Source organism: Alternaria infectoria (assembly GCF_024043175.1).
Source record: "Alternaria infectoria strain BMP 0036 chromosome Unknown scaffold_8, whole genome shotgun sequence".
NCBI lineage: Eukaryota > Fungi > Ascomycota > Dothideomycetes > Pleosporales > Pleosporaceae > Alternaria > Alternaria infectoria.
In genome coordinates, this window is record NW_026250697.1 from 985,713 (window position 1) to 1,007,313 (window position 21,601).

Genomic DNA, 21,601 nt, shown 5'->3' on the forward strand with positions numbered 1-21,601 from the left:
ATCGGAAGTGCCGGATGCGGTATGCCGGTGGGGTAAGAATGACAGGTTGCCTCGACGCGAGATGGTGACGGGATGAGGTAGGCCGGTCTCGGTGATGCAAGGCCGAAGTTCTGGTGTTCTGTTTCGGTGTTTGCTCCGACGGCTGGAAGTGATGGAAGTGCGATAGTCACAAGCTGTCGGTGTGCCGATGTCGATAGACTTCTTGGCATGAGATACATAGCGACACCACAAGTCAATAACAAATTTACTTTCATTTGCACTTGTTCCATTTTCATATGTAGCCTTTACTTATGTTTACATCACTGTAGCTATTTTTTACTTCTTGATGATTCCACCCGTCTCTACTTCTTCTCCTCTCCAAAAAGATCCTTCTCTACCATCTGCCTACAGATCGGATGGTAAAAGTCCTTGTTTTTCTCAAACGTGCTAACCGCCAAATCGCGATCCGCCTCGTTCAGTAGCCTAAACATGGGCCGGACGAACTTCATACGCCCAATCTTGCCCAACAATGTTGCTGCAGGCTCGTAAGTCTCCTGTGCCTTGGCCATGAGCCCGATATTGAGGTAGCGCGATAGCACCTCAATGTTTTGAGTGTCGTTGTAGCCATAAGTCGCACCAAGCAGGTGTACCTTGTCGGCTGAGAACTTCGAAGCGAAAGATTGAAGCTTCTCGAGGAAGACCACGGACTGGTTTGACACCCAGCCTTCGATGTCAGAGGCTTGGGGCTTGAAGTCGTTGGATTCGGAGGAGATCAAAGCCTGCCATTTGTCTGCGAGTTCGTAGCAGCTCTTTACCATAGTCTGGTCAAAGTCTGGCTTGACAGGGAATCCCGGTGCATAGAACAGTTTGTCCCAGTCGAAGTTGTCCAGCTTCTGCTTGCTCTCTGCGTCTTTCTCGAAGAACTCTAGGAGGCAACTCTTAAAGTCGTATGAGTCAACGGACTTGAACTTGAAAGTGTCGAAGTAATGGGGGATGAAAGAATCCCACTTCTTCTTTCCGAGAAGCAGCTCAAATTGGTACAGGGCGTGGAAACCTTTCTCGTACGGAATGGAAGAGAAGGCGTCATCAGGATCTTGGCCCTTGAGATCGAGAACAAGTTTAGTGTAGGGGTGGTCTTCGCCGTAGTTCTCGATGCTTTGCTCCAGAGCTTTCCAACCAATGATGGCAGAGAAGTGGCGATGTGCCTCTCCATGAAGAGCAGCAGCGATCCTGCGTTCCAGATACGTTGTCCAGCCTTCGTTCAACCAAAAGTGCTCCCAGCTTGCTGCGCTAACCAGGTTGCCGGACCATGAATGTGACAGCTCATGTGCGATGACGTCGACGTTTTGCTTGTCGCCAGAGATAATAGAGGGAGTGGCGTAAGTCCAAACCGGATTCTCCATACCGCCGTACGGGAATGAAGGAGGCAGGATGAGCACATTGTACTGTCCCCACTGGTAGGCGGGCGAGACGATGGATTCGAGTGCTTTCATGAAAGGCTCGATTTCGCCGTCAAGCTCGTCTTTGCATGCAAGGAGCTCTTCAGGACCAGACCATACCGTACTGCGGGGCCCGATGCTTGCGCACGCTAGATCTCCACTCGCGACAGCAAAGAGGTAGACAGTCATGGGAACCTTTTGCTCAAATGTGTACTTCATGGTACCGCTCTCACCATCCTTCTTCGGGGGCAGGTAGTCACTTGCCCCGGTAGGCAGACCTGAAGCAAGCACCGGCAGGGGCGAGCGGAGAGCAAAGCTGAATGTCGATTTGACATCTGGAGTGTCTTGACAAGGGAAGACTGAACGTGCGTGGATGGCCTGGCATTGCGAGAACATGTAGGGGTGCTTCTTGTTGGAGGTCTGAGCAGGAGTCATCCACTGAAGCGCGGTACATTTATCAGTGGTTGCGACCTTGATCTCTACATCAACAGTCTTGCCTTTGGGAACCTTGGAAGGAAGAGAGATGGTGAGAGGGCTGCCATAGGGTTCCACGCGATCTCCTACGTTGAACTTGACGCTTTTGCCCTCGACTTCTACAACGGAGATGTCAAGAAAGCTAGGTTTGTTTAGTAAAGCATTTCAAGCATTCAGTCTTGCAGAGAATGTGTACATACCTGCTGTCCAACACAACATCTTTCACATCCTCATCCGTCAAGCACTCCAACGTCAGCACCACACTTCCAAATAACCTCTTCTTCTGGAAGTCGATATCGAAGTCTACACTGGTATGCCGTGTCACAAAGTTGTGATAGTTGGACAAGGTGTTGGGATCCCTGGGAGTGCGGATCTCGATGTTTGGGTCCGCCATCGGTTTCGTTAACATGGCGGCGGGGGAGCGATGCATCGTGGCGAATGCGGCTGTTCTCGTAGCTGAAGGTGTGAGAGATCGGCCTATCCTTGAATGTTGCTTGATATAATGTTTTCCAGTCAAGGTTGATGTTGGTGAAAGACGGTCGTCCTGGGAGAGAAACGTTGCAGGTGATCGCGTGGTTTGGAGGTATCGTCGGAGTGGAGCAGCTTCATATGCCGATCTATGCCGCAGCAGAGCAGATGACCACCTGCCTAATGCGCTTCTGGCGGACATCTAGATATATCGCTCTCGCAATTCGAGTAGATAATGGGAATCGGCCCTCACAGCGACAGTGGCGCGATAAGTCACCGCCTGTCTAGTCCGGATCCAATGTGGAGGTGCACGGCCTTCGGTGACCCGACGAAGAGCTTTGTTGTAGTTCTTCCGAACTGTCTTCGCAACCAACATCATCAGCAACAAAACGGGCATAAGGAGCAAGCCACCAGAATTTGGGAACATGGACGTGGGGTTGTGAATGATATATTGCAAATGCCCTGAAATGCCAAACGCTTCGATACCCAAAGCAAGCCAACATGCTATGCACGTGTTGCTACCAAGACCTTTACACCTTATTCACACAATGCTGTCTAATCCTTCTTGCTGCCTTCCCCTTTTCGCGTCCTATCTCTCAGGACGAGATTGATGTCTGGTCGTGCTGACTGATACTGCTGTGCTGGTCTCGATACTGAGCGCTCATTGGTCGACGCAAGCGTCTCCTCTGCCCTCGATCTGCCCCTGTCCCTTTCGTCATCTCCAATCTCAAAGGCATCATCTTGGAGTTCTATGAGGTCGCCCAGATCACCGCCGACAGCTCCCAGGACAGGTACGGCACTGCGTTTCCCCTGTCCAGGTGTGCCCGGCTCATTCAAAAGCTTCTGTGCTTGTGTACCGACCTTCCTTACCCATCCTTCTATAGCACCCCCAAGCTCTTGGAAATCCAGGCCGCTGCCACTGAGCGGAGTGACAGCACCGGATCCGCCATACTGACTTGATGTTCCTGCACCTGCGTCCAGCAAACCCGGCGCCCACGGTGTGAAGTATTCCTGTCCGGGTGGAGGAGCCATATTGGGCAAGTACTGAGCGAATTTCTTGTTCAGGCCATCCTGCGCAGGCCCAGGGCTTCGCACATTCCTGCCCATTGTACCGACACCCCCTGGGCCTTGCAGACCCCATGCTTTGCCTGATGTACTTCTTTGACGACTGTGGGCTGAGGCGGATGACAGGTTGCTTGACGCGCGCGGTCGAACGGATTGCGAGGGAGAGCTAGTGAGCGGATTTGTGGAGGTGGACGAGCGTGGAAGGTCGACGGAAGCCCGGGGGGTCGATGCGTCGGAGTACGCGAGAGACTTTCGTCGAGCGGGTGGGAAGAAGCCAAGCGCTCTTCGTGGCATGCGGCCAATCTGTGTGGGCTGTTTGTCATTAGGCAGAAGAACCCATGAATCATGTGTCCATGGTGTCTCTGGGTCAGATGAGGGGACGGAGTCGTTCTCTTGGTCTTTCTTCTTTGGCGTGGTCCAGCCGTTAGGGAGACCTTGAGTATCTGAAAGTGGAGCCTTGCTATTCGAATCTTCGCCGTACTCTCCCAGTAATAGATCTTCGGCAGGGAGAGCATCCGGGCCTTGGACTCGTTTCCCTTTTACGCCACACGCATCTACTGGCAGGACGACTTGCTTCTTGATCTGTACACTATCGTTCGGCCACATACGATTGGCCTTCCGTAGCACAGCTTGCTCGCAGTTGTATTTGATGCTCAGTCCCGCCAGCGTGTCCTGCGGGCGAACGTGATGTATGTATACAAGTGCATCTCGGTCGTCGTTCTCGCTGGAAGGTGCGGAAGCGCTGATCCGTTCATCCGAATTCCTGCGCTTTATGCGGCCGACAGAGTCCGGTACCAGATGCTCACCGGCGGTCAGTAGATCTTTGCGCTTCATCGCTCTGACCATGGCCTCTCTCTCTTCGTGTGTTCCAGCTCCGACATGCGAGCCTGCGCCTGCAGGACCCCAGTGTTTCGGCGGCGGGGCGCTCGTCGACGTCCGACGCCCATGGCCCGGTTTACGTCTGCGAGTATTTCCAGATTCGTCCGAGGTACCGTCACTGGCCAGGACGGTAGCGGCAATGCCCTGAATAGCCGCCAGCGAGTTTCCCCATAGGCCGGAAAGTGTTTGGGAGGGCGATTTCGGGGTCGAGGTGCCCGAGGACCTTTGGAAGGAGGACGAAGGGGCAGAAGTGACGTTTAGACGGGACGAGGAAGCGCCGCCCGTGCGTGCATTCGGGGTGGGAGATGTATTCCGCGAGTTCAATCTCGACGTGGCCCTACTGGGTCCGCTCTCACTTCCACTCGTCGCATAGATGTCATCTTCCACCGAGATCAGTCTTCGGGTGCGGGGGCGCAGTGTCGAGTTGCTCTTGGACGTGGACAGCGAGGAGCCATTGGAGGGGTTCATGGCATGCGGACGCCAGGCGGAGTGGGTAACGGTGGTGCTGCATAGGCCAAGTGATTGGAGTGGTCGGGAAGCCGCATGACATGGGGTTACGGGAACATGGCGTGGACGTCAGGAGCAAGGACGGAAGCGCAGTGTCTAGGTTGCTCGGGTATCGTGAGGGTCAACAGCTGGGGAAGGAAGCTACGTAACCCCCGAGTACCACACCCCTTCATTCAAACACGCCCGTGCACTGTGCCGCCGAACCGTCAGAACGACCCATGCCAAGTCACCTAGGCACCATGCAGAAGGCTCACGATTGATTAAGATGAATTGGATACGTAAGTAGTGGGTACTCTTCGACTTTCACCGCCCCTCCGTGACTTCTCAAACTGCCTGGGCGCCGTGTGACGATAAGGCCAGATAACGACTAGCTTCAGGCCAGAGCTGACTCGGTCACCCCATGCATTCACGACATTACTTCATGGTTTGGATACAGATCGTGCATTGTCATGTACTATAACACTACTGCGTAGCGACACGCAAACAAACGCCATGTGCGTGTATTAAACCCACGGATATCATCATCAGTCGTCATGGTCGACAGAACGAGAAACAGTAAAGACACACTATCGAACAGAACGAATCTCACCCACCCACTGGCCTGTCCGTCACCGGAACGGGCTCGAGCTGGTCGTCGCATCCACATCTTCAAACTCCAGCTCAAACGCGTCCACTTCCTCAAACTTTTTTCTGATAGCAGCCAACTTCTCAGACTGCTCAATGGCTGAGACTTCGGTGGTCTCTGCTTCGTTCTGGTCTGCTGTCTCATTTTCCTTGTCCGACGAAATCCTGCGACCGTACGTTCGGCTCGACTTCCCTGCTGGTTTTGCTGGTGCAGTCTTCTTGGCGCGACCTGTTTTCTTTGTTGCCTTTGGCGATGCCGGCTTTCCAGCCCCCTGTCTCTGACGAACGCGACGTGTTGGCATTTGTAGTTCATCTTGATCCGAGTCCACTTGCTCAATATCATCCGACGATTCGATCTCAAACTCATCGCGATCCCGCAAGCGATTGCGCCGACGTGGTAGCAATTCTTTGAGTTGCGCGGTGGATATGCTCTGTTGTGCCTTCTTCTTAGCCCTCTGCTTAGCCCTTGCAGGTGTCTCTGTTTCCTCGCCATCAGAGTCTTCGTCCACCACGGGTGTCTTGGCCTGCCGTCCTCTCCTGCGTGGTCGCGTTTGCGCTGGGGTTGGAGGCGGCTTTGATACTTCGCGTTCCGGGCTACTTGACATGGGAGGTGCAAGCGTCTCGCTCAAGGGTTCATCGTCTTCCTGTGTCTGCGCGATGACTTCCTCACGTGTCGGCAGTACTTCTGGTAGGCTCGGGGAGTGTGACCGCTCCGACTCCACATCTCCGCCAGACTGTGGACTGACTGGTGGTGAAGAGCGTGGCACTTGGACTACAGGCGACAGCTTGCGCTTTGTACCACGGGAACCGGAGCTTGAGATTTGAGTGCCGCTATCATTCCGTGTCTCCTCCTCCGGTACCTGCTTCCGCACGTTGAGAGGTGTTGATTCGGCGTGGGGGAGGAAGTCGTCAAAGTCGAAATTGTCCGTGTTGTCCAAGTCGTCTTGATCATTGTCCTCCACGTCCGTAGTCTGCTGCACCATGCGCAACAAGCTTGGCTGCCGTGCTCTGCGCTTGAAGTTGGTCAAAGCAAGGATCGATCTCTCGTGTGCGGGTGTTGCGCCGACTTTGATGGCAGATGGCGGGCGGGTGCCGTGAGCTGGTGAATTCGAGCCAAGGGAAGAGAATGTCAAGTCGCCATAACCGCTATCCTCTTCTATCTGCGATTCTTCGTGTGTTGGTTCGATGGCAGTTGGCGATGTGTGTGCTGCGGACTTCCTGGCACTGCTCCTTGTGGCCCGCGTCCGCTTTGATGCATTCGATGCAGGAGTCCGGTTCTTAATCGATGACACAGGGATGTCTTCTTCAGCCGGCAGCGCGCCAGTCATGGTGAGCTCTGCCTCGTCCTGAGCCTCCGGTGTCTTCTCCCCCAGTAGAGTCCTGCGCGAACGCGTTGTTCTCGATTTGGTAACGAGGCCATCGCTGTCTTCGCTGAAACTATTGGCTGCCTCACTGAGCTTTTTGGTTTGCGCTGGGATGGGTTTCGCCGCCTGTTTGCGCGCGGGGGCAGCTTTCGGTTTGGTGGGTTTCGCGACGCGCGACGCGACTTTCGATCGTGGTGGGCGGGGCATTGTAGCAAGGCGCCAGCGCGAGTGTGTTAAGGTATTAGGAAATATGCGCAGGGAGTGAGTGTGTTCGCGATCGGATTGATGCGGGCGGCGACCGTGCGACGGGGATGGGGATGAGGCGCGTCGATGTTGTGACGCACTGGATTGAATTCACCACCTAGCGCCGATCTAGACGCGCGAACACTTGGCTCACGTGTCAGCGCATCATCCACATGGGCTTGTAAGCATGCCCATAGACGACGCGATGACTGTATTTTCTGCTTATGTAGTACCTCGCTGAGGTCTAGCGGTAGCCTGAACCTGCACGACATATTGAGGATGTTCTCAAGGCAACAACGGTTGGAGCGTACATAGCTGCCTTCACAGGCCCCAGATCTAACATTCCTTGCCTGTCTTCACTCACACTACTCCAGTGGCATCATGAAACCTCTCCACTATCCAGATTCGTTGCAGGAATACGCAGTATCTGAAAAGGACTATCTCCAGCAGCACCCCGAATACAATTGTCTCGTCACAGGCGCAATTGTGTTCAACAAAGAAGGCAAGCTGCTGATCGTGCAGCGTGCAGCGGAGGAAAGAGCGTTCCCCGATCTCTGGGTGAGTCAATGAGGAAGCTACGAGTCTCACGGTGCTAACACGAAAAAGGAGGTCCCAGGAGGCAAGGTCGATGATACGGACCAGACCATTCTGCATGCTGCTGCTCGAGAGCTCAAAGAAGAAGCTGGTCTTGAAACGACCCGCATACTGAGGAAAGTCACGCATTTTACCTTCTTGGACAGGACCACGACATGGCTCAAGTTGGTGTTCGAGATGGAAGTGCAGAACGCCGACATAGTCGTCTTAGACCCAGTCGAGCACCAGAAGTACCTGTATGCATCCGAGGATGAGGTTGTCAAGGACAAGGTGGGGGATGTGGAGCTCAGGTACATCAGTCCTGCGAATAAGGAGGTCAAGTTGGAAGCGTTCAGACAGAAGCGCGAAGGGTGTTCCGCGTAGCAGTCATGGACGTTGGAAGAGTTGAAACGCTTGATGTATCTGGGAAAGCTGATTACTTCACGGGACGACTTCCGAGGCCATGCTTAAGGTATTGGCTGGACTTGACAGTACACTTGCTGTCGTGTGAGCAAAGCCAGCCCCTTTAGAGCATAGTCTGCATGTGAATGCAAATCACAAAGTCGAGTTTCCTCAAAGAGCCGGCGATCAGTTGCTTCCCATGCTGTATCGCTGGTCCGCATATGAAACTGGTGATTGTCGCCAATAGGAGGTGAGCCATATGGTCGGAGACGTGATCTGGGGTAAGCTGGCAGCCGTCCAACCGAGCAACAAAGAAGCCAAAGTCGACGCCAACGTGACACGGCCCAGAAGCAGCCTAGGTAGCAGTGCAATTTCTGGCGTCTGAGCGAATATCCTGTTGGACAGGAAAAAGCACGTTTCGTGTCGCAATGGTAATAACTGCCTTGCCGTACCCTCCCGTACCACCCCGGCGCCCGCGCTAGTACACACTGTGCGTGCCCCCAAAGAACACGACCATTTGCGGACGAATCATAACCTCAACCTTCGACGACCGCGTCAAAGAGCACAGCGACAGCAGCATGTCTGGCGAACACTCCTTCATGGCCAGCGCCGTGCCCGCAGCAGCAGCGCCGCCGCCGCTCGCTGCGCAACCCAGCATTGGGACCCCGTAGGTTGCAGTCGCGCGCAGCACTCCAGCACATGCTCATACCAGCCAGGCCGTCGGCGTCGTCGCAGTCAGTTCCCCCTGGACACCCGTCTTTCCGGCGGCAACGCGCCAGCCGGGCGTGCGAAAGTGAGTGCGACCCATGTCTTGCCTGTATCTGCGCCCCTGATGGTACGAGGGAGGAGCCATTGCGGTCGGTGGGATATATGGTTCAGCTCGCGAGCCTCGGCACCTCGGTCGGCCTGGATAACGAATGCTAACCACCACGCATCGCAGCCTGTCACGCGAGGAAAGTGAGTAATCAGCCGCGGAACCGCCGTGCTGCCAGAACGCGACATAACCAGCAATAGGTACGATGCGACGCCGCCTCATTGGGGATCCCATGCACCAACTGCACCGCCTTCGGCATCGAGTGCCGCATCCCCCAGCCCAAGCGCAAGAAGACGCAGACGGCCCGGGCCAAGGATGCAGAGAGGTACGCACGCGACCGACCGCCAGGGTGCTATGGAACTGACGCGACAGCAGTGACCGCGGCGACAGCGACGACCGCTCGCCCGCCAGCACCTCCGCTGAGCCCCGCGAGAAGTCGACCGCATACAACACCCAGGATGGGACCCCCTCCACCACCGTCTCGCCCGAATACGCCGCCCAACAGGCTACCCACAATGGCACCTACGTGCAGTTCATGAAGCCCAAGTTTGCGCGCGCCCCCATCAAAGAAGCCGGCCGCGTCGCCTACCTCGGGGAGTCCTCCAACCTGTCGCTGCTTGTGCACGACCGCTATGGCACCACCGATGTCGTCCACTACCCGCTGCCCGAGAACGTGCGGGGCGCGAAGGCGCGGGTCAATGAGATGGACAACATGGAGATTGAGATACTGCATCAGCGAGGCGCCTTTCTGCTCCCACCACGGGCATTGTGCGACGAGCTTGTCGAAGCCTTCTTCAGATGGGTGGCCCCGGTCGTGCCAGTCATCAATCGCAGCCGCTTCATGCGCCAGTATCGAGACCCCAAGAACCCGCCCTCGCTCCTGCTACTGCAGGCCATACTCCTGGCAGGCTCACGCGTGTGTACCAATGCGCAGTTGATGGACTCCAGTGGCTCAACCACCCCCGCCGCCATGACGTTCTATAAGCGCGCAAAGGCGCTATACGATGCCAACTTCGAAGACGATCGCGTGACCATTGTGCAAGCCCTCATCTTGATGGGCTGGTACTGGGAGGGACCCGAGGACGTGACCAAGAACGTTTTCTACTGGACCCGAGTCGCTATCGTAGTAGCTCAGGGTTCGGGCATGCACCGCAGCGTTGAAGGATCGCAGCTTACACGCTCCGACAAGCGCCTGTGGAAGCGTATCTGGTGGACACTGTACAGCCGGGACCGTTCCGTGGCAGTCGCACTCGGCCGGCCGGTTGCCATCGACCCTGAAGATTCCGACGTCGAGATGGTGTCTGAAGATGACTTCATCGACGACGAGACAGAGCACGCCGCAGAATACCCACCAGATCCGATCCATGTTCAGTTCTTCATCAACTATGTCAAGCTTAGCGAGATTATGGGCTTGGTCCTATCACAACAATACTCGGTAGCGTCGAAACACCGCAGGGCGAATGCCATAGACCTGACACACAGCGACATGGCCCTTGCCGACTGGCTGCAACATTGTCCACCGGAAGTGCAGTGGGAGCGAAATCGCCATCATTTCTGGGCTGCCTTGTTACATTCAAATTACTAGTACGTCTATGCATCTTCTGACTCTGACGTAGACTAACGCTCGCAGCACCACTCTATGTCTTCTGCATCGCGCACACATGCCACCAGCAGGCTCACCAAAAGCCACTCATCTTGACGGTTTTGGTGAAGCCAACGCCTACCCATCACGGAATATCGCGTACCAAGCAGCCGCCATGATCACATCCATTATTGAAAACCTCAGAGCTCATGATGAAATTCGGTATACTCCGGCTTTCATCGTCTACAGCTTGTTCTCCGCTCTCATCATGCACGTGTATCAGATGAAGTCGTCTAACAAGTCTGTCGTCTCAGCGACTGAGCAGCGACTGCAGATCTGCTTGGACGCTCTTAAAGAGGTCTCCAAGGTGTGGCTTGTCGCAAAGATGGTGCATACTCTCTTCGAATCAATTCTTGGAAACAAGCACCTTGAAGAACGTCTGCAGAAAGCTGCCGGCCGCAACCACAAGAAAAACAAGGTCCCTTCGGTCCCACCACCACCGCCACCTAAGCCTGCCCAGGAATCATCGAAACGAAAATTCGATGACATGGATCTAGGCTTCCCTGTTCCAAGTGGGCCGCCATCTGCCCAGGTCTCCTATGAGCGATCCAGACCGCAGACTCCTGCCGTCACACCATCGCGCGAGCTGCAACCCCAACAGCAGATGCCCCAGATGACTACTGGATCTCCGCAGATGAATCGGCAAAATCATGACGCATTCATGGGCCCTTCACGGTCAGGAACGCGTCCTACGACCCCGTTCAATCCTTCATACTCGTATCCAGGAACGCCACCGGATCTTTTCCTGGTGACCCGTGATACCCCTAACATTAGCCAAGAAGTGTGGCAGAACTTCCAGCCCGATCAGCTGTTCCCTGCCGACACACAAGTCAACTTTCCCCAGATGTCACCCATGCAAAACCACAGTCTTGTAGATCCTGCCTTGAGCCAACCTCAAAACATTGCCATGCCCTCTCAACAGACTGCTGGGGGCCAGTCACAGATGCAGAACCCACCGTCAAATCCGGGTATCTCCAGCGGTTACGAACATAATAATACTCAGGCCTGGCAGCAACAGATGGAGATGATGTCGCAGAATCAGCAACAGCATAGCGCACAGGATGATGCTTGGAGTCAAAGTTCCGGAGGTCGGCCCAACCCCATCGTGCCTATGAGCTTGAATGTCGATGACTGGTAAGTCGAAGTTCCGATTCTGTCCGAAAGTAGTCACTAACTCTCTGTCCCAGGTTCAACTTCTTCGGCATCAACGGTGAAGCCGACATGTCACATCTATTCCAGCAAGGCCCTGCTTAGACTCAGAAGCGTTTGCTTCTGTGATTGTTCGATAGCTTTGTTGTTAAAGTTTTACTCCGCGTGTAAGCGTATCAGTAGCGTGGATTCAGTTGTTGCATGAATGCATGTCTCTTCAAAAGGTTCGAGGTAGCAGCGTGTGGGTTCTGTACGTCCCGCGTACAAAGGAAGATGATTTGGCATATTACAGGACAACACTTTTCGGCATACTACTTCTCTGTGTCGTCTTCACTATAAGCTACCATCAATGCATAACACTCGCGTGCTTGGACAAATTTCACGATACAGATTTGTGACTGAAGGCAATTATGGACACATATTGACGACCTTAGGATGTTCACGTCAAGATGTTCCAATCCAATGCCTTGTGAGGCCTTCGCTAGAATTCATCAATGTGCCTACTGTTGGGATACGTTGCTGATTGTTGCCATAGAAGACATCTAATCCGGGTTCATGCTCTCATTCTTTCTTACGTGCTTATCGCATCTGTATCGAAATTACGAGTCTGCGCAGTCTTCAATGCTAAGCAGTCCGAAGCTCTCCATTTCAACGGAAGATCCACCCGTGGGCCGGTTGGCTCCCCGCGTCATAAGCCTGTGCAGGCCCGATTAGGTTAGCACCACTTCGGTTTCGGGAACCTCGCAACTTCACGTACCTAAGTACGCGAGACTGATACAACAACACCGTGAGCTCGACGTACACTAGCCGCCCAAGGCCAGATCACGACTCTATTACCAGGTTCGTAAATGCTCTCTCTCCAAGCCCTCGAAGTGCACCCATTCCTTCTGTTGCCCGCATAAACCCCAAGGTCGAATCGGAATCGCACCACGCCGCACATCGCAACGGAGCCACCCACGACTACGACATCGAACGCGCCCGAATAACAGCCCTACAACGATCACGATCCCTTTACGCAGCCGTATTCACTACGCGCCTTCCTCGACTGCTTCGCCGCAGCCTTGCCATTCGCTCGCCCAAGTACCTACTCCCAAATCAAACAATACTAACTACCCTTCTCGTGTAGGCTAGGGCGCATCATTCCTACAAAACATACGCCCCAAAATGTTTCAAGCGCAACAAAATCCGGGCCGCGGTGCCCCACTCGGTGCGAATAGGTTGCAGAATGGCAAGATGGGTGAGGACAACCCCAGAGCGAGTTTGGGCTATATCGCTGATTGCTGTCTCTGTAGGTGCTGCGTCTCAATGGGGGTTTGGAGCTCCAATGGGTGCGCCAGGCCTATCGAATGCGCAAACACGAACAAACGGCGGGGCCATGTCAAGCTTCGCGCAAGCAATGGGCGGCTCGCAGCCACATACGCCGCTGAATCTTGAGTAAGTCAACACACGAAATGCCTCCGAAACGAAAGAAAGGAGAGTACCGAAAAAAGACTCCACAGCTCGATTCTGGGAATCTGAAGGACGTTGAGAGACACAAGCTAAATGTTGATGACCATAGGGAATTCCCTTCGCTGTCGGGCGCGCCGCAAGCGCAACAGAACACTACCGCGCAGCAGATGTGGTCGAACCCCACCCTACGAACCACCCAGCAAGCCCAGCAAAACACGATCGGACGTCCGCAAGGCCAAGGTCAACAGCAGGGCCAAGGGCAGGCAACACAGGCTACGAATCAACAACAGCAGAACCAGGGACAGGATGATTCATCCCAAAGCCAGTTCTCTGGTGCTGGGGATGATTATCGTTTTGGAGGACAAGGGGGTGTCGGACAGTTGGGGGGTGTTCAGCCGCAGACAGGCAACATCGAGGAGTTCCCTCCATTAGGGGGCGCTGGCGGAGATATTCCACAAGATCGAAGAGCTGGCCTGATACAGAACGCAGCGGCATTCGGTGCGAATGGAAACAGCGCCTTTCCTGGGCTCGGACAAACACGGAACGGCCTCTCAAGCCCGACAGATAGCCAGCAAGACCGGAGCATCAACCCCACTGTGGGTGGCAGGGCACCGCCAGGTACATGTAAGCAAGAGGTCTCAGCCATCATATCAGCCACTGACGATGATAGCATCACGGACACCATTCGAGAACATGCGGACAGGCAACCAAGCAGATGTACGTACCACATGCAACTCTGCTGTACCATAGTTCACACCATGTAGGGAAACCAACGGATAGGGCAGCAAGGGAACATGTTCTCCCTAGGTCCTCAGACAAGCATGCGGGGTGGTGCTGATCTCGCCCCGGGCGGTCAACGGCAGCAGCAGAATCAGTTCGAGCAAACATTTGGGTCTGACGTTCTCGGCTCCCCGAACGCGCAAAATATGCTACACAAGAAGCTCTCGGACATGACGGACTCGGAAAGATACGGTTTACCTGGACTTCTGTCCATGATTCCTATGGACAGCCCCGACTATTCCTCGCTGGCTATGGGCCAAGATCTGACAGTTCTGGGCCTCGATCTGAGCCGGCCAGAGTACGCGTTCCCTTGCCCTCTCAACACATTTGCTAATGGGTTTCTTAGTAATTCTCCATTACATCCTACGTTTGGTTCACCTTTCGTGGAATCCAACGTCAAGCCAGTAATTCCACCAGATTTCACTCTACCGGCGGCGTACACTGTAACAAATGTTCCACCACTGCATTCGAAAATGGCCAGCTTCTCCGCCGAGACACTATTAGCTATCTTCTATCAATTCCCGAGAGATATCTTGCAAGAAATTGCTGCACAAGAGCTATACAACCGCGATTGGCGGTGGCACATGAAGCTCCAGCAGTGGATGATGAAGGATCCAGATCTCGCGGCGCCTATCAGGATTTCGCCAAAAGAGGAACACGGATGGTATCTATTCTTCGATGTTAAGAACTGGAGGAGAGAAAGGGTATGTGTTCCGCTCTGTCAATGCACGTCCTATGAACGACGTACTAGACACTAACGCGAGTATAGAAAGAGTTCGACCTCAACTACGATCACCTTGATCAACGCCACGGTAGCCCTGCTATGGCGGGACAGATGTAGTAGGCTTCCTCTTCACACTGAGTGAATCGTCTTATCGCACATGCACCGCTTGGTGGTGACCTCGGCTGGTATTATACCAATAAAGTACCCTGAGGGTCTTACGCCTGGGGTTTGAGCAACTGTTCTATTCTACGCTTCATGCACATGCTCATGAGGCGACATGATTCACTATGGTCTCTTGATCCGTGAGAAAACAATCTGCAGGTGTGTGACTGCTGCCTTGGCCGGCACGTGCCTTCTCTCACTGTTAGCGGTGAGATCGTGACTACCCCAGTGTCTTGCATCGAACCTTCTTCGTCCACCGTCTACTCATACAACCGCACTTTTCCCCCTCTATCACCGGCCTCAACTTCAGCGATCCTCGCAAGCACTGACCTGCAGATTACTCTTACAAGATTTTCCTGTCTCCAAACAACGCAACACTAACACACAGCACCCAATCACTATGTCATCTCCAACGTCGAATGATGCCGACTATGTTCGCGAAACGCTCACGAAGCTCTCAGTAGCCGTTCGCGAGCTGACTCCAGCCGGCACAAAGCAAGTTCCACAAAACCCCGACCGCTTCAATCTATTGGCGCGTCCTACATACGGTGGCTGTCGTGTCTGTGGTCTTCCCGGCCACCAGTCCATCGATGTCCACCATTCGGCAGCGTGTCGCGTTGCGCTTCTCTCGCTCATCGGCTTCTGGGAGGATATCGCGGATCACGTGGCCTTCCTCTACCAGCACTCCGAGCGATTTCAAAAGGCCATCCAAGAGAACGAGCCAACGTATGTAATGCGTCTTGACAACCGACCGCTGAAGGGTGGTGACATGGAGGTTGTCCTTGTAGACCGCCTAACAGGGAACTTCCTCAAGTTCATGGCGCATGTTCGGGGTATCAGAGCCAAGGTCAATGTGATTCTTAATGAAGATGACTTGGCTAGATATGAGCGAGTGGCGAAGAATCTGGAGGGGTTCTTCTTGGACGGACAGACTCGTAAGTTCTTTCCGAAACCGCGTGGAATGGCATGAACTAATCTGCTGGTAGTGTCTGATCTCTACGAGCGCAGTATTGCGATGGAGCAGTAAGGCTATGGCTGCATCTGTGTGTGCTTTCTTCCTTGATGGCGGGAATCTTCATGAGCGTATTCTCAGACATTCCCAAATTCTGTTTCTGCATTGAAGGTCACACGTGACGAGCACGTGTTGGCTAGCGCAATACCTAGCTAGGTACTAATATTCCTCCCTCTGCACTTTTGAACGTTGAAGCTTGACTTTCGTAACCACACTTCAGTAACACGGACAGATCGCGATGATTGCCCCGCACTCATAGCTGTACAAGAACTCAGTCGTTGCCCCGCATTCTCCGTTATCGCCCATGCGTAAAGTAGATAGTGTTGGTACAGAATGGTGGGTGCCACGGTACGCTCTTTTCCACACCCCCAATCCGACACGATGTCTATCCATAACCCCGCTGCACCTTCCACATCTGCGTTCACTTTTGATCATCCCATATTTCATGACTTCCACTAGCACTCCGATAGGCACAACCGAGCTCATATGGGGGTTTCCTTCTCATCTTTGATTGCTTACCAACACATCTTGAACTGCACCACAGCAACAAGATTGCACCGATTGATTGTATCTCTGTAGACGAAGGTTTACACACAAAAAATCAATGGTGCAGAGTTTATCACAGTGCGGAATCCGAGGACGGCAGCGCAAAAGGCGACGAGGCGATGCAGGGTCTTCCGCAATCAGTACCAGACTCGCATCGCAGTCGAACCCCGCTCCGCGGTAACCATGGGATATTCGATCCGAAAACGACTGTCATAGACCCTGATCGCTTCCCCTCAAGCCCATAAGCGATCTGAGTTTGCACATCAGCTACGAGTAATTGACCGACGATACCGCGGGCACGGGTGGATCCGGTTGTCGCCAATCGTGGGACTGCCAGTACACGATGCTCATTGACGTACGAGCTTTTCCTGGGGTCCGTTGCGAGAATGTAAATCTTGCTCTCCTCCAACAAACAACCATCATCATGGAGGCCGGCGATGCCGCGAACATTGCACATGCCTCGGACCATGACAACGGCGCGGGTGTCTTGCTGAAAGCCGTGCAAATGTCGAGACAGGCCAAGTCTGAGTGCGCAACCCAAGATGCAACGTCGAGCCCCACTAACATATGTACAGGCAAAGGAACGGTACACGTACTGCCACGACAGAAGCGAGAGACTTACCATCTCCAGAAGATACGCAAATCATCGAGGACAGATACATCTCTAGAGATTCGAAACGTTCCAAAACGCCGTCTGATCAGCTTCCCGCGTGCGCCGAAAGTTCATACAACACGACTGATTCTTCCTCGACGCCGTCTGTGGCAAACCAGCAAAAAGTTATACGAATGCACGACGACTCAACTACCTCAGGAGTGCCCACATACCCGGCTGTTCCGAAACTTCAATTCTTGAATGTGACAGATGCCGTACACCAGAGCCATGCCCTCACCATGCCTCGCCGCAAGCCTCTGCCGAAGTCGTCACAGAACGAGCTGACTCCGATTATCGAACCTAAACCACCGTTTTATCGCCCAGTATCTGCACCTCCTCTGAGAACCACCACGTTGATCAACGACACCGAGGAGGATACTATTCATCCATGCTCGCCTCTAAGTAGGCCTTCCTCGCGCGCATCGACAATGAATTCCCTAGTCTCTGCGAAGTCACACACAGAGCCTGGACCTATACACATTCATCCATCCTCCCAGCTCCAAAGCATGCAGTCTATCGGCGAGCTAGATGCAAGACTCCATGAAGTCGCCAGTCTGCGTAACTCATTGAGAATGACGTGGCCCAGCCGTACAAGTAGTGACGCAACTCCGACCGGTACTCCAGAGTCTATATCCAATGTGCCATTGAGCGGTGGAGTTTATGAAGCTCATTCAAGGTTGAACAGTAACATCCGTTCGAAGTCCACCGAAAGAGTGTATTTACATGACTGGGCGAGATCGAGCGAATGGGTTCAGCCTTCTGCCACCGATGAAAGCTCAAAAGAGTGGATCGAGGACTTCCTTGCTCGCCAGGAACAAGCAACTCGCGACGTGCATGGTGAAGGACGACGTCTAGGAAAGCAAGACAGCAAGTATGGCAGTATCCGCAGCCGAGTGGGTAGTATCGACAAGTTCAGGCGCAAGCTAAGCATGAGGCGTGTTACAGATGAACGGGGAAGCTTCGAGGCAAGGCAAGAGAGGAGGCAAGGACGGGTCTTTGACTTGGACATTGAATCGTCTCCTTACGGAAGGGCAATCGTGCCAATACCTGGAGAAGATTTGGAGAGACCGGCGATATCAAGAGCGTTCTCACGCAATTCCATCACGAATCAGCACCTCAGGCCTGAAACCGCTATGTCGAACCGATCGTCCTGGGCCCCTACATCTTCTTCGGCTCTGCATCCAACGCATGCGCCGGAACCGCACCACATGTCACTACCATCGCGATGGCCATCTTCATATCCTACCTGCAGCACCTTCACACCAAACCCCTATCATTCGACGCCCAAGCAACGACCTAAAGTCAAAAAGCATCGATATCAAACGCATGGTTACGGCTACCAAGCGCGTGGCCATCAATCGCATGGCAGAACCGGCAGCTGGGAGAAGTTGAAGGTCAAAGCGGTGACTTCTATAGGCTCGGATCTCAAGAGAAGTATTTCTACTGGTGTCGCGCCCGTCATCACGGAGGGAAAGGACAGTGTGAAGAATCTGGTGGGTAAGGTGGAGAGAGCCGGTGGGAGTATGACTAGGAAATTCAGCGCGAGCTTGAAGGACAAGTTGAAAGCTTTCGGCAAGAAAAAGGAGGGCATGAGTGTTGAAGGGACTTATGCAGTTCAAGGTGAGCGTTGAATCCAATCGCGAGTTAGTTCCAATGTCTTTGGACGCATGTTGCACGATACTACATTGATATTCGCTTAGCGGTTTGAAAGCGCAGTTTTTTTTGGAATCACAATGACCTCCTACAACGCTCGCTATTCCTTTCTCAAGAAATTTCGTTCGATACAGCAAACAGAGTCAACCCGGTATCTAGCGATATCGCATGACGACCAGAGGTGATGATTGAGTCTAGCCTTCCGCGGAGTTGCTCTCCAAATCGTCACCACCGCCCCTGAACCACAAAACTCTTATCCATCAACCGATGTTTTGACGAATGTCAACATCATGCAAGGACCTGTGTCAGAGTCCGACGCACTGTATCACGGCACATAGAACGGTACCCCTCGGGACCAGCACACTGGTCCCACTCAATGGAAATGCTGTCTCTTTACCGCACGATCAACCAAACAACTCGTCAAGCCTGGAGTTTACACAGCTCATAGGCCGCTTTCTGAGACGACACGGTCATTACGAGCCGAAGTTGACGCCAGAATATTCTCCTCCGATTTGTTCGCAACACTCGGCATCTCTCAAACATGTCATGATCATGCCCGAAGCTACCGTTCGACTTCATACCCATCTTTTCAGTGCCTTTGTACTGACGATTCTTCCCAAGCGCATATCAAGATCCCCACTGTCGAGCCGTCAAAATGCCACGCTACTTCCCCACAATACCTCTCCAACCCTCACAGCCATTGCCTCTTCACCGAGGCTGCAAAGCATACTTTCTGAACAATCACCCGGCACTATACACCAAGCTACGCACCTTCAGCACACACCATGTGCATCCTTCACTCTCTTCCCATCCAGTTTCAGCGATATATCCCTGGCCGTACGCACCCCACCAATGTGTGTCGAGCATATACTGACTAGTCTCCAGCCTCGACGCGATCCTCCTCCCCAAGCGCAAGCCTAACGAAACCCCCTTAGACAAAATATACGTAATGTACCATTATCTAATCCGCGGCGACTACGAAGTTCTTCGCAACGAAGTGCAAGACTTCTTCGATCACACAAATTGGCACGTCCACTCCATCCCCGACCCGCGCGACCACGACCCAGAACGCTATGCCATACTCGCGGCTATAACACAATACCTTGCGCATGGCATCAACCGTCGCATTAAGATCAGCAACGGGTATCGGAAGGAGCCCTTGGGGCCATGGAAGACGGCAGCGTACGACGCTTGTTATAATGGTAGAGGTGGTCTACCAATCTTTGAAAAGCTGGAGAGGGAACCGAAATGGGCGGGGAGGGTTAAGAGGATAAATACCGGGTTAGAGATTTGTCAAAGTTGGAACAGTGCGGTGTGGGGAGAGAGAAGTAGTATGAGGTTTGCGGCTAAGGGAATTGTGAGTGTGGAGATTGTGGAATGCTTCATCTGACGGGGTCAAAGCATAGACGTGGTGTGTTTAGCTGGAGTTTGGTATACTGTAGTTTCTGCGACGTTCATCGCGCGAGTGTTTCTAGGGAGAGGATTACTCTCTCGCGACTCTACGACGCTTCGTCTTCGATTTCCAAGTTTCCCACTTTGAACTTCTTGCCTTTCTTGTCCGCATAGTCCCCATGGTCATGATAATCCTTCACTCTTTCCCTAACATACTCCAGACCCCTCACTGGCTCCCTTTCTTCGTCATCTTCGCCGACAAGCCCCAACCTTCTCAACAAAGGTGATGCCACAGGCTTGATATCGACCTCATTTCCCGGTCTGACAAAGTAGAACAGCCCCAGCCGATGAATATGCGCTTGATCCTCTGGTGGTCTGATTACTCTGTGGATAGTCGACTTGAAGTAGCCTGCAGACCAGAAGGACAAAGTATCACCAACATTACATATGATGCCGTTGGGAACAGGTGGAACGTACTTCCACTCTCCAGCCGGAGTTTTGAGTTGGAGACCTGCAACATCTTGACTCCAGAGTAGTGTCAAGCTTCCGAAATCAGTGTGCGCGCGAGACCAAGTATTCTGAACTTTGGCATCGTCGGCAGCGGGGCGTGGGTGGTAGATCATGTAGCGTAGATGATCTTCTGATGCGTCGTCATAGCGATGTTCATCTGAGAAGTAGGTCTCGGGTAGTTCCAGGATCAAAGAGAAGAGCGTGAAGATCTTGGATGCTATGTCCAGAGAGCGGCGCGAGAAGGACTCGATCTCTGGGCGAAAGGGGTGGAGGAAGTGTGGAAATGGCTCGTGGGAGTTTGAAGGGATGAATTTGGGTATGTTGAGGGATTCAACGTTATCGAGGACCGCGGTGCCCATGATTTTCTTCTCGTTGGCCTTGGCTTTGCGTTAGACAAGCGTAATTTGCTTTCTAATGGCATGGATATGAGGGGCGTACAGCGCGGTATCCAAAGTAGTTGCCCTTTGCGAAATCACATCGGTACTTTGGGTCGCCCTTCTCTTCTAACGGCAAGTCGAAATAAGCTTGACCGATATCATATTGACGCTCGACCTCTTCCCGCGTTAGACCAGTGCCAGTAACGCTGAAGAAGCCCGTGTGGTGCACCTTCGGCGTTGTCAGAAGGGACGTTTGTCGCACAGTTTAGCTGCCAACTCACTGCGTCTCTCAGCTCTTCAGCCAGTTTTTGTTTTCCATTAGGCTCGTCATACGTAGATAGATCAATGACCTTGATCTCTGCCCAGTCTAGCTTCTTCGTTGTTTGCTTGGGCCGTCCCCACTTTGGAATGGAAGGTGGCTGTTGCAGCGTCGCTGATGGCATGTTGCTGGCAGTAGTTTCAACTTACGAGACTTGGGCGACTTGGAGTCCTGTTTGACTTTTATACATTCTGCGACGTTATTCCCGGTTATTTCTAGTCCATCGCAACGGGTTGTGTCTCGCTGCATAGATGCGGAGGTGGCGAGCACGCAATACCCCGCTTGATGATGTGCTCGCATGACAGCATCGCATAACCCATGCTCTTCTTGCAATTACCACATCGGTTTGTTCTTCTCAAACAAATGGGTGGTAAAGCATCGTTGCCAAGCCGTGCCGGCCCTG

The 21,601-nt window shown here is 53.4% G+C and overlaps 7 protein-coding genes across 7 annotated transcripts; 3 read left to right on the top strand and 4 right to left on the bottom strand.

The window, feature by feature from the left end:
* Positions 1 to 341: 341 nt before the first annotated feature.
* On the bottom strand, positions 342 to 2,322 carry J4E92_005749 (uncharacterized protein; the record flags this gene model as incomplete). The annotated part of the gene is made up of 2 exons (XM_051497127.1): positions 342 to 2,034; positions 2,093 to 2,322. 2 exons carry the CDS (start codon positions 2,320 to 2,322, stop codon positions 342 to 344), a joined length of 1,923 nt encoding a protein of 640 aa, XP_051352787.1.
* A 593-nt stretch (positions 2,323 to 2,915) lies between these two features.
* On the bottom strand, positions 2,916 to 4,772 carry J4E92_005750 (uncharacterized protein; the record flags this gene model as incomplete). Its single annotated transcript, XM_051497128.1, has 1 exon — positions 2,916 to 4,772. One exon carries the CDS (start codon positions 4,770 to 4,772, stop codon positions 2,916 to 2,918), a length of 1,857 nt encoding a protein of 618 aa, XP_051352788.1.
* A 647-nt stretch (positions 4,773 to 5,419) lies between these two features.
* J4E92_005751 (uncharacterized protein) lies at positions 5,420 to 7,006 on the bottom strand (the record flags this gene model as incomplete). The annotated part of the gene is made up of 1 exon (XM_051497129.1): positions 5,420 to 7,006. The coding sequence occupies one exon, from the start codon at positions 7,004 to 7,006 to the stop codon at positions 5,420 to 5,422; it is 1,587 nt and encodes a 528-aa protein (XP_051352789.1).
* Positions 7,007 to 7,423: 417 nt separating this feature from the next.
* On the top strand, positions 7,424 to 11,727 carry CTF1ALPHA (Cutinase transcription factor 1 alpha; the record flags this gene model as incomplete). The annotated part of the gene is made up of 9 exons (XM_051497130.1): positions 7,424 to 7,600; positions 7,649 to 7,926; positions 8,586 to 8,684; positions 8,734 to 8,810; positions 8,958 to 8,974; positions 9,032 to 9,156; positions 9,207 to 10,415; positions 10,462 to 11,607; positions 11,661 to 11,727. 9 exons carry the CDS (start codon positions 7,424 to 7,426, stop codon positions 11,725 to 11,727), a joined length of 3,195 nt encoding a protein of 1,064 aa, XP_051352790.1.
* Positions 11,728 to 12,786: 1,059 nt separating this feature from the next.
* J4E92_005753 (uncharacterized protein) lies at positions 12,787 to 14,692 on the top strand (the record flags this gene model as incomplete). The annotated part of the gene is made up of 7 exons (XM_051497131.1): positions 12,787 to 12,859; positions 12,915 to 13,056; positions 13,181 to 13,695; positions 13,742 to 13,788; positions 13,836 to 14,149; positions 14,198 to 14,555; positions 14,621 to 14,692. 7 exons carry the CDS (start codon positions 12,787 to 12,789, stop codon positions 14,690 to 14,692), a joined length of 1,521 nt encoding a protein of 506 aa, XP_051352791.1.
* Positions 14,693 to 15,137: 445 nt separating this feature from the next.
* On the top strand, positions 15,138 to 15,764 carry J4E92_005754 (uncharacterized protein; the record flags this gene model as incomplete). The annotated part of the gene is made up of 2 exons (XM_051497132.1): positions 15,138 to 15,672; positions 15,724 to 15,764. 2 exons carry the CDS (start codon positions 15,138 to 15,140, stop codon positions 15,762 to 15,764), a joined length of 576 nt encoding a protein of 191 aa, XP_051352792.1.
* A 4,335-nt stretch (positions 15,765 to 20,099) lies between these two features.
* J4E92_005755 (uncharacterized protein) lies at positions 20,100 to 21,322 on the bottom strand (the record flags this gene model as incomplete). The annotated part of the gene is made up of 3 exons (XM_051497133.1): positions 20,100 to 20,879; positions 20,941 to 21,108; positions 21,161 to 21,322. The coding sequence occupies 3 exons, from the start codon at positions 21,320 to 21,322 to the stop codon at positions 20,100 to 20,102; spliced, it is 1,110 nt and encodes a 369-aa protein (XP_051352793.1).
* Between the last annotated feature and the right edge of the window lie 279 nt (positions 21,323 to 21,601).